The sequence below is a fragment of the Penaeus chinensis genome, chromosome 18, assembly GCF_019202785.1.
Source record: "Penaeus chinensis breed Huanghai No. 1 chromosome 18, ASM1920278v2, whole genome shotgun sequence".
NCBI lineage: Eukaryota > Metazoa > Arthropoda > Malacostraca > Decapoda > Penaeidae > Penaeus > Penaeus chinensis.
This window is the reverse complement of record NC_061836.1, coordinates 31,926,460-31,938,959: the sequence shown is the minus strand read 5'-3', so window position 1 is coordinate 31,938,959 and position 12,500 is coordinate 31,926,460. Positions and strand designations below refer to the sequence as shown.

The following is a 12,500-nucleotide window of genomic DNA, read 5'->3' as shown; positions in this document are numbered from 1 at the left end:
CCAGCCGCGCGGCCGCCGTGCCAGAGCGCGAATTTTGCTGCCAACCGTAGCATCAATAGTTAAAATAGCCGCACAGACAGCTACTAACACGGCGACTCTTACAACAAACTCGCAACAATGGAGGAGAAGAAATACAATATTAATATTGACAACAGAGATCTGGAAGATCAGGAGGTAAGTAGCTGACTTGTTGCTCGCCGGCGCTTCAGCCGTTTTCATTGACATTAACCGCCCTGAGAGGGAAAATGTTCGTCTTAAAAAGGGGAATTCTAATTAGTTTTGATATTTACAAACTCTTGAAGGGATATTTCAATCAGGTTTATAGCAGTCTCAAATTTTGTTGCTTCTGCCAGACCTCGGTTCATACTTAAAGAGATGGTTACATGTGCTTACTTTTTAATCAGCATTAGAAATATGTGTACTGCATGCTCTACGTACGGATTACACGTCTGGCGATAACTAGACGCAAAATTCTCCTTCAGAAAATTAAACTGTCAATATAAGCGTGCACATAGACAAGAAATAGAAAAGCTGGTGGTCTTCCTTGCGGCGTGTCGAGGCGGCTGCTGAGCGCTGAGGTGCCGCCGCCGCCGCCGCCAGCATGACGCAACCCCACGCCGCCTTGCATGGGTCGGCGGCCTTGGTGGCGGTCGTTCAGGCGGCCGCCTCATCAGCTGATTGGAAGCTTAATAAACCGTTAGTCGCTGAATTGATGTAAAATCGTATTCTAGCTTGCTGTCGCCGGGATCCGTACTTTAATCATGCGCCTCGTAATCAGTGTAAATTCTCGAATCTGCTGCTTATCAGCGCTTCGCGGGGAATCATGAAAAAAAAACAAAAAAAAAAACGATAAAATGTCGACACTGTGATAGTTTCCAAGGTATCACAGGAAATATGTATACAGTTGTAAGATGTACGTATGAAACACATTAAAACAGTTCTCCATTTAATTCAAAATGTTGATAAATATAAGATCCTTGAACTTACGAGCGAATGATGTAACACGTGGAACAGTCAAATAAACGGACGATTGGAAACAAAATCTCCACATGTCTAATCAGCGCTTCCACCAAAAAAACAGTGATGATAGTAAAATAAACGTAATTCGTCCTATCTGTTTCACTCTCCCATTTAGGACTTTGTTGGAAAACTGGTTTTAACTTCAGATTCCATTAAAATTCTTCTTGAGCGCTTATCTAAACCTTCAGCGCGGTAGTAGCTTCAGTCAGTGTTAATTGTTATTTTATATTTTGTTAGTCTTTCCAGTAAGTCACTTCCAGCCTTCTGTTTTCTGTAAGCGAGTTCCTTGTATTTTGTCAATTATTCTTAAAGCCTACAAGAGTCGGTCCATTCATGATTTCGAGCGCTGGCCAGTTCACAACTATCTGAACCGCATTCATGTTGACAAAATGTAGAAAAGGGATGAATGAACGTTTATCTCTTCACAACACAAGAGATGTATTTAACCGGTTTCGATTATCAGTGACGAAGATTTAATCGAAAAGATGAAATACATCTCTTGTATTGCGAAGATATTCATTCTCATTCATACCTTTTCATAACCACCTAAATCACCCATTCATTCGAAGAGCAACGATCATTATGACAATCCCTTAACATCCTAACGCCCACACCCATACACTCCCTTGACAGGAGATGGGCGTAGCCGTTCAACTCTTGTTTACACTCAGATACAGAACTGAACACAACCTACAAAATGGATAAAGTATTTTGGGAGTCGCTGGGCGTCGTGCCAACAATCCGAGGCTTGAAAACACATCGGAAATGAGCTCCAGGCCAAGAGTTACAGCTCGTAAACACTTGAGGCTTAGTGTTCATATCTCGAGATGCCGGGGAAATGTTGCTTAACAGTTATAGCATATCCTGTTCACAAGTAGGATGGATCGTCCCCTGAAGAAATGAACGAAGAATTTGAGGATGATTTAACTCTGATTTTGAATGCGCTGGGAAGGCAGAGAGGATTATTATTTCAATATTTTAACAATATATCATAAAGTTATCACTTGAACGGGTGATAGATACTGTCACTTCTATCATATGAATATAATTCTAATCGCAATGGAGCATTCGATGTGTGCTGTGTGCTTACGCGGATGTATACGTAGATTGGGCTCTCTAACCATAGACAAACGGAAATTCATGTCTGATAAAAACGCGAGGAAAATATGTTATCACCATTTCCGGTTAGTCTCCTTTGAAATATTAATGATTAAAACTGGTATTCAAATATCGTCATCATCACATCATTATCATCAACATTAAAATCATCATCATTATCTTCATCATCATTATCTTCATCACCATCATCATCATCACCATCATCATCATCACCATCATCATCATCATCATCATCATCATCACCATCATCATCATCATCATCATCACCATCATCATCATCATCATCATCATCATTATCATTATCATTATCATTATCATCATCATCATCATCATGTATTAGTACAAGTATCAGTAAAAGTATTGATATTGTGAATTATTATTATGATTATTATCATCATTATTAGCTGTAGTAGTAGTAGTAGTAGTAGTGGCAATAGCAGTAGTAGTTGTAGTAGTAATAGTAGTAGGAGTAGTTGTAGTATCAAACACTTAGTCGTCATCATTATCATCATTATCATCATCGTTGTTATTTGCACTATTATTCCAACTGGTATCATCACTTTTACTTTCAATATTTCCGGTAAATTGACTTTAATTAAGTACATTTAGATCCTCACTCTATTACCTCCCAATAATGATAGCATTGGCAACCCCTTAGAGGTAGACTGTTTACTCTCTGTGACATTCCATTGCCCACCACCGCCTACGCTGAGCACCCACGCACCCACCCACTCACCCTCCCGCTCGTACTCACTCACCAAAAACGCCCCCAATGCCTGTTTTAACCCACAACTCAGGCACATGGCAGGACACGTTCAGATATACCTACGCCCATTTTCTACGCCCACCACCCAACACCCACCCTCTACGCCCGTGCCACGTTGAGAGCTTGTGTCAGATGCCGTACGAATGGCATCACCATCTCACCCACACGTGACCAGTTATTTGACAGGAGATGAGTAAAACCGTAGAGTTCAACCAATGAACCTCTGGAATGTAAATATTTTGCGGATGCCGGTGGTGTTTAGAAGAACTTCGTTGCTGAATCAGATGATTTCCGCATCATGAATCTTTTCTTTTTTTTCTTTCTTTCTTTTTGTTCATGTTTTCTCGCTTTACATACCAAGAAATGGCTCGTAGCTAAGCTAGAGGGAATATTTATTTTAAGATTTGATCTGGGATTTCATCTTTCGAAATCAAGTTGTGATATGAGTTGTATCTATATTCAAGTGATCTTTCCCTTTTATGAATGTCTCATAGGCATTAGAAGTATAATTAATTATCAATATGGCGACATCAGTGTCAAATGATTCAATCTAAAATATTTACCAAAGATCAGTAAATGATAGAATCGTTTGAATACAAGATGTTTCTGTTTCATAGAATATATATGTTTTACTGTCTTTTTCATTGTGTGTCCATTCATTTATACTTACTTTTTATACACCTACACTTTTTTCGTGGAAAATATCGCCTCGTTTGTTTTATTTACCATCATTGTCTTTTATTCTCCTTGTGCCCCTTTCGTGCACCAGGTCCCCTTTTCTCTATTCTCTTTAACCCTGACCTTCCTTGCATTTATTTTACCACTGAATGGTATTCATATTGCTTTAAACATTATCTTTTAATACACGTCGATTTTTATCCCTTCTACATCAATAGTTCCATCCATACTATTTTTTTTAGCCTTCAAAGATTTCATCTTAAGTGTTTCGTCTGCCACTCCATCTATCGGCTGCATGTTCTCCCTTGTGCCGGCGGTCTCTAGCTTATTCCCACGTGGTCTGCATGAAATCGATAGCCTCGTACAGCTCAGCTCTGCATGATGCCTTCCACAGTGGTATATTTTATTAGTGATATCACGTAAGGGGCTCGTGTGATGAGGGCAAACTTGCTGTCTGTGGTTGACAAATTTTGTGTGCTGTTCAGATTTGTTTTTATTCATATTTTTAAAAAAGGAAATTAATTTTGCAAAGCAGGGGACGAGATCAATAGACGAGAAACGTAATTCCCGTCTAGACTCTAAAATCGGGATCCTTATATGTTTCACTGTGTTTCCTTTAAGAGTCTAAAATACGAAGCAAGGCAGGTTATATTATATCCAAAACACTGCAATTTAGTGTCTAGACTTTTAATGCCCTTTAATGGGCGGTAAACAATTTTCGTCACAGGTTAATTTCCAAACCGTTAGAATTCTTTTTATTTTTATTTTTTATTTTTTTCTCAAGCTGATGTAGGTTCCGTTTCTCTTATTAAATGGCCAGCGAAAATCAAAGATTATCTTTTATAGCTATCAAAATCATGAACTATTAGAGATCTGGCAACCTAGTTATGGATCCAGTACTCAATAAATGACAATGGTCATTCATTCTCAGCCTTGACACACTTGGAATCAACATTCTTTATTAATATCAGAAAATATCGCACTTCTTGCTTTTTGTTGAAAGGGTCTGACCATCACAATCAAGGGGAAATCGGATTTTTGGCAATAAACATGTAGATTTTGCTATAGTTTCGCTATAAAGGGTGAGGATTTGTTATTAAATCAAACATGAAATAAAATGCATGCAATCTTAAAATCACAAGCAATCGATTGCATTCTTTTTCAAAGTTGAGAAGTTTTACTTGATATTGCTGTGACATTACTGATATGATACATGATGCAATGTCTAGTGCTACTGGGGTAATACATCTCGGTGAAGATAAAGTATAATTTTAACGCTGACGCGCGCGCGCACACACACACATACATAGTTTATATATATATATATATATATATATGCGTACACAAACATACATATATACATACACACCCACACATGTATATACATACATACTTCCAGAACAGAGATGAACTTCTATTCAGATTGACAATTTCACATGATTTTTTAAAAAGTAAAAGAAAAAAAAAAATCGTATATAATTCTATCAGAAGCACTGGCAACCTTCAAGCAAAATTCAAACCTGATACTTAATGGGATAATGTTTATCTTATATCAAATTAAGATCACATGACGTTTTCTTACCGATAAAAATATATATGCACCATGCAACGAAAAAAGTAAACACCAAAGTCAACATTTCGTAATGACTTCTAATTTTAGAAACTTTTTTTTCTTCTTTTTTGAGCGTTTCAAAAGAAGGCGAGAGTTAAAATTCGTGGAATGGGAACAGTAAAATATCTTGTCGTGCATATATTTTATCTTTTTCTTATATTCTTTCGTTTCTTCTTCCTTTGTCTCCTTTCTTTTTATTCTAACTTGATTTTATTTTTATATTTTAAGTTCCTCTCGTGTTGGAGAGGCAAAAGAAGGAAAGAAAAACCTCTCTCTCTCCTCTTCATCCCTCCCTCCCACCTTTCCCCCTTCCTCCTTCCCTCCCCACACCCTCCCTTCCCCTCTCTCCCTCCCTCCCCACTACCTCCCTTCCCCCCTCTCCCTCCCTCCCTCCCTCCCTCCCTCCCTCCCTCCCCACTCCTTTCCTTCCCCCCTCTCCCTCCCTCCCTCCCCACTCCCTCCCTTCCCCTCTCCTTGCCTGAGTTAACTGCAATGTTTATTTCTAGCGTCTCTCCCCTTTTTCCCGGCCAGGGCTTAGCGCTCTCCCCCATAGCAGTCTTGGCTCAGATATTTTCCCGGCGACTTTTTCATTCTTTCTATGAAAATGGTGACGTCTTGATATTTCCTATCTGCTTTTTTTTTTTTACTTGGGTGTGTGTGTGTGTGTGTGTGTGTGTGTGTGTGTGTGTGTGTGTGTGTGTGTGTGTGTGTGTGTGTGTGTTTTATGTTTGTGTGCATGTGTATATTTGTTTATGTGTTTACGCGCGTGTGTGTTGCAGAACCAACACAAACCTGTACACAAACACACATAAACCCTTAACCCATGAGTATTTGGATGTCCCTCCCCCGTTTCCCGTCCGACCCGCCGCGCCCAGAGCCCGAGCAGACGTCGGCTGCACCTCACAGCCCTCTCCTCCCGCCCGCCCGTGTTCCCCTCGCCCCTCGCTCGCACCTCTCATGTTTCCCTTTCCGTTGAGTGGGCGTCGACGCGCGTTACACATAAAGTCGACGCCGTGCTCGGAAGCGGCACCGATCAATAGGTTGGCATCCCTGACCCTCCCCTGCTCTGCCACGCCTGGTACAGAGAGAGTCCCTCGTATCCTATACACGTTTCGTTGAATGAACACAGCGCTTAATTCTCCCTCGCTGATTGATTTAGGACCACCTGGGAAGCCATATATAGTCTGTATTAGACAATTGAATTTAGGCGAATACTTACCAGTCCTAGCAAGCGAAAAACCGTTGGTATTTAGCATACTAGTGCCAAGAGAGCGTAATTTTTTATCTGTGCTACATAGACACCTAATTAAATCACGAAAACTACTTAGACCGCGAGTCGATGCGGCTTTGGATGCATCTCCGCGTTCAGGAATGGGAGCGCTGGGCAATTAATTAATTAAACTGTATATTGTTCTAAGAGTCAGTCCCTTTATTGGAAATATGTGTCCTTTTGTATTAATAACTCTCCCCCAAAAAAGAATGAATATAACAAATGCATCTTTACGAACAAAGTGCATTTTTTTTCTTTTCTTTTCGTTTTTTTTTTTTTTTTTTTTTTTTTTTTTTGCACCCTCTGATAATGAGCCTCTTTGAAGCCACACTTCGCCCTTGGCACGATGACCTAGTTTCATTTGCCGTTACCCTATGTCCTCTTTTCTAAGACAGGAGTCGGGAACGTTAACCATGACCTTTCTAGATAACGTATCTCTGCAGCTGTGGAAAAAAGGCTAATAACAGCAACAAAAATGTGATAATGTTAATTAAATAAACAGATAAGTAAAAGTTTCTTCTGTTTAATCCGAAATTTCAGTGTGTTATAAGCGTCGTGTTCATTAAGAGCGATCGTCGTTTGTTTTCCGTGAAGTGAGTACGATGTTGGCAACCTGCACGCGCGGGAGACAATGTCGAGGGAGAGAAAGAAAAACAAGTACATGTACAAGTCTTAGTCTGATGGGTATTTGATGATGCGTTGGGGAGAGAGGAGTGTTGCAATTTCGTGCATTCAGATTTAACGTGTTTGCAAACGAACGGAGATTTGTATGCGCTGTGGAATGTGGAATGAGTGTCTGAAGGTGATGTTCGGAGTGCATATGTTTGCTTGTGTGAACTTGTTTGGATTAACTTTTCTTTAGCCTCTGTTCGAGTTTGCTTTTACTGCGTGTGTTTACATTGTTCACACAGCAGCCCGAGCAAATATGATTGTTTCGCCACGTACAGTGTCCTTGCCTACGGTTTTTTCTTCTCTTCAAAGGCATTACAGATCTCCAAAGAAAAAAAACAACAACTATCATTTCCTATTTTTTCTCAATTCTCAACAGTAAGATTCTCATAAATGACTCGTGAAGCGAAACGTAAGGCTTCAGAACGACTTGCCGGCGAGTGCGAGAGCCTGGCACTCAGTCTTCCTTAGCTGTGCGCACCGTCGTTTCTCTTACTTTTTCGCCTTCTTCTTCCTCTCTCCTTTCTCTTTCCCTTTGTCTGTCAGTTTATCATACTGTCTTTATATCTTTTTTATATTACCTGTTAAAAACTCCTTAGTGCTTAAATCATTTTTTTTTCCTCGAGGAATAAAATAAATGAAGTGCACAAGACCTTCGTTGCATGTGCAGATGTGCATCGTATCTCACCCGTAATGCTTCCGCGTCACAAGCGTTTTATCGGACTGATTAATGGAGGCAACAGTAAGAGCCTGTTACGTAATCGAGAATTAAATTTGAAAATCACCTGTGTATCGGTTTTTAAATTACTTAAATCTGTCCTGATCAGGTGCTTCAGCTAAACACCCAAGGAGAGAAGTGTCTGCATCTCCGCGTCGCAAGTGGGAATGCAGCAGGTCATTTGAGGGCGTTGCAGTGGCGGCAGGAATAGGAAAACAGCATCTCGGTCTCTCGTGACTGCACAGCTGACGCACTCTGTCGGGAAAAAAATCCTAAAAGCGAGATGGGCGTTTGTTTGTTTGTTTTTTGTATAAATGATCATAAACTCACACACGCAAACACGCGTGTTCACATTCACACACACACACACACACACACACACACACACATACACACACACACACACACACACACACACACACACACACACACACACACACACACATACACACATACACACATACACACATGATTAAATACAAATTAATTTCACACACACACACAGTCGTGCTGATAGCCTCTGTAATTATGTTGTGGCAACGCCATAGCGCGGGCCCAGGAGTGAAAAACGGCCTCTCTCGGTCATTATTTTTTGTCTTCGGCCAATTCATCGTGGTCGGGGCCTTTGCGGAACCAGCCAGAAGGATCTCGAAGCACGAAACCTGTGCACGAAGCGACGCGGTGGTTCTAACTTATGAGAGTGTAGCCATTTACGTGAATAGACAAATCTTCACATTCATAGGAATCGAGTCACTGTTGAATATACTGTTTTTGAAAGATTATCTACCGAATATCAACAGCAACCTGAGGAGACAATTATAAAAAGACAAAGAAGAGGTCAGTAACTTAAAGATCAAAGAGAACGGAAATAACGTGCATTTTTTGAACTTCTGACCTGTTCCTCTGCTGTTTCCATTCTTCTCTGGCTCCTAACCATTCTAAACAGCTCAAAGTAAAGAGCTTTAACAGCCGCGAGACCAAGAGCTAAGTATCCCAAAACCGGCGCCACATCAGCTTCTCCGCCGGGGAAATATAGCAGAATCACCGTGTTGCAAAAGTGCCAACCATGCAAGATGACACGTGCAAAAGGGAAACACAATTCACACTTACACATCCAAAGACACAGACACAGGAAAAAAAAATAAACAGACAAAAAATACACACACACACACACACACACACACACACACACACACACACACACACACACACACACACACACACACACACACAGGCTTTTCAAAACCAAATCGACATTCAGATTATGAAGAAAGTCGAAAGCGTCGCGTGATTAACACTACGTTGGTTTCCGCTCGCAGTTGGCGCAAGAAATGCTCGTCCTTCATGAGGGTCCGCGTCTAGACAATTCCATCAGCAGCCTTATTTGGGCAAACTGCATTATGTAAAATACAGGCGTTGCAGCACGCTCGTGAAGGTTAAGAAAGTATAAATTCAGTTTACAAGTTATCTAAGATACTGTAATAGGATTTAAATTCCGTGCACTGTGAGTCGTTATATATTTAAATTCTCCTTTTTTTTTCCTGCGCACACGAAGATTTTCGCCGCCATTATCATTATCGATTGCAAAATCCGATATTCACAAACACATACATATATATTTATACATACATAAAAAAACATTAATCTGATTAATATCAGTACACGTAATGAGCATGCAAGCCTTTATGACTTCCCTTATCTCCTGACAACAACAAAAAAGGGAAAACAAAATCGCGGCGACACGGATTTTGGATGGAAGGAAAAACGGCGATAGTATCCATGACTACGGCGGCAGAGGACCGAGCCTACGCTCTCATCATTATCGATCCGGCGCTCACGAAACTCTACGGCCGCGCGCTCCCTTGCTCAGTGCTCCCCTGCCAGGTTTCCCCGCCGTTGCATGACTCATCCTTGGTAATCTGCTTAGAGGGGGAGGGTCATGGCGGGGCCACGATACTCGGGCGTGATGTACCAGCACGGAACCGCTTCGTGCGCTAGGACAGGCGCTGGTCACGTGAATTTGCACAAAATCAGATGCTCTTGATAATATATGTACACACACACACACACACACACAAATATATATATATATATATATATATATATATATGTATATATATGTATATACGAATATATATATACGAATATATATATACGTATATATATATATATATATATATATATATATATATATATATATGACTGCCGCGATAGTCCAGTGGTTAGAGCACTGGTCTAAAAATGCCTGCGCTCTGACTGCTGGGTCGAGCCCGAGAAAACGACATATCACCTTGAGAAGTCAAACGCAGGTGTCGGAGGGGAATTCACCGCCGTGGCAAAAGCGTTAGCACGCCGAACCGCGGTTGATTAGGAAAGGCATCCAATCGGGCAAGGGTGACACTGCCATATAACCTCTCAATAGGGAATTGAGAGAGGCCTATGCCCTGCAGTCGAATGAATGGCTGTATATAAAAAATATATATATATGTATATATGTATATATGTGTGTGTGTGTGTGTGTGTGTGTGTGTGTGTGTGTTTGTGTGTGTGTGTGTGTGTGTGTCTGTGTGTGTGTGTGTGTATTTGTGAGTGTGTGTGTGTGTGTGTATGTATTTATGTATATATGTGTGTGTGTGTGTGTGTGTGTGTGTGTGTGTGTGTGTGTGTGTGTGTGTGTGTGTGTGTGCCTATATACATACATATATACAGACATACACATATGCATACATACACATGAACATATATATACACACATACCAACATAAAGACGTGCATACAAAACATATTCGTACGGACATATATATACATACATGCATACGTATTTGCGTTCATACATACCTGTATACGTGTGTGTGTGTGTATGTGAGTGTATGGTGTGTATGTGTGTGTGTGTGTGGTGTGTGGTGTATATGGTGAGAGAGAGAGAGACAGACATAGACAGAGACAGAGAGAGACAGACAGACAGACATACAGAGAGAAAGAGAGAGAGAGATAGAGAGAGAGAGAGAGAGAGAGAGAGAGAGAGAGAGAGAGAGAGAGAGAGAGAGAGAGAGAGAGAGAGAGAGAGGTATGCGTGCATGTGTTCACGATCACATACCATGCACATTCCCTCCAAAGATGCACCAAACGATGAGCCAAAATTGATATTCAAGGAAACACCAACCGACAAGGCGCCTGGTAATGAAAATGTGAGATAAAACACTCCTCTTTCTTTCGTAACCGCCCCGGCATCTGGGAGAACTGCCTGCTTGCTTTCTCCTCGACCTTGACTCCTGAGTGCTGCGCTATCCTCGGCTCCGTCTGCTGTTTTTTTGCCTGTCTCGCACACGCCAGTGGTTACTCGTCCCCTTGTCTCTACTTTCCAAACCTCCAGACCGAATTTGAACAGCTCGTTGCTCCAGATCCCTCTGTTCCGCGATGTACAAGTAAAAGATTCCCATTCTAATTTTCACCCATGACGTAACATATATTTTTTCCCCCCAAAAAAAGAAACTCCGTCCATATTTCTTTTTTTTTTTTAATGGTTATTTTTGGCACCACAAGAGGGGTAAATATAACGTACATAGCGCCCAACGCAGGAATGTTCCCTTACGTGGCCTCCGACTCCGAGCCAGCAACGCCCATTCGACGGGGGATCCTCCACGCCTACGAAAACCTCGACTTCGACACCTGTGATCTTAATGTCCCCGATCACCATGCCAAGGCTTCGGTAGGGTGTTGAAAGGAAGGGAAAATCTCTCCACTTCCTCCTCTCCCTTGTTAAATTTCCTGGTGTAATGATTTGATTGCGCGAAATTTCTCTTCTCTTTCGTTTAGCTTCTTGATGTAAATACTAGACTCTCGAATTTAGGAAGTTGTGTGTAGGCCTACGGAATTCAGTGAAGCGTATTGTATTCGATGTGATTTGGGGGGAACGCTTGTAGTGCTTCAAAATGGTCTCGCTTGGACAGTCTTTATTATATCGTGCGTGTAAAAGTTCTTTGGTAAGTGAATCCTTTGGTAGGTAGACTTGAATTTGTTTTCATATATTTACTTTGCAGATCTAGAAAGAGGGTTTCATCCGATCTGATATGCAAAGTGTGCTAAATATGAGAAAGAGAAAAAAATAAGAGAGTTTGTCTTATGCTCGTATCCCTTCTAGCAACTAATTTTGCTATAGCTGATTTCCCATAAATTAGGCCTATAAAATTTTCCAGAAACGAAACTTAATACATGTCCTTTACTCTTCTTACGTGTAAACCTATACATATTGTAATTTTAGCAATTAGTTGGTGAAAAATGAAAACCGCTAGACTGTACGATGGATTTTAAGTATTTTCTTTTTTATATATACATTTAGATTTTTTATTGATCTATTTTCTATTCAGTTAAGTGTTCTTTAATATATTTTTAGTTTAATTTTTTGCAATCAGCCTTTACCCAAATGTGTGTATTTAAGTTTAAATAATACAATTTTAATTTTCCTGTTGTCGTGTGTGTGTGTGTGTGTGTGTGTGTGTGTGTGTGTGTGTGTGTGTGTGTGTGTGTGTGTGTGTGTGTGTGTGTGTGTGTGTATGTGTGGGTGCGTGCGTGTTTATGCGCCCGTGCATTCGTCCGTGCATGCGTGCGTGCCCATGTGTAAACACGCGTGTGTATGTGTAGAAACAAA

At 40.8% G+C, this 12,500-nt stretch overlaps 1 protein-coding gene across 2 annotated transcripts in view; it reads left to right on the top strand.

The window, feature by feature from the left end:
* Nucleotides 1–12,500, top strand: part of LOC125034507 (sodium- and chloride-dependent glycine transporter 1-like) — a 63,992-nt gene that overhangs the window by 36,455 nt on the left and 15,037 nt on the right. Inside the window, exon 1 of one of the 2 annotated variants that reach the window (XM_047626337.1) lies at nt 1–174. This exon is cut by the window's left edge and continues 269 nt beyond it. The exons of the other annotated variant lie outside the window; for it this stretch is intronic. Within the exon in view, the coding sequence (XP_047482293.1) occupies nt 118–174 (57 nt within the window). The 5' untranslated portion in view covers nt 1–117. The remainder of the gene's footprint in view (nt 175–12,500) is intronic. 2 annotated transcript variants of the gene reach the window in all.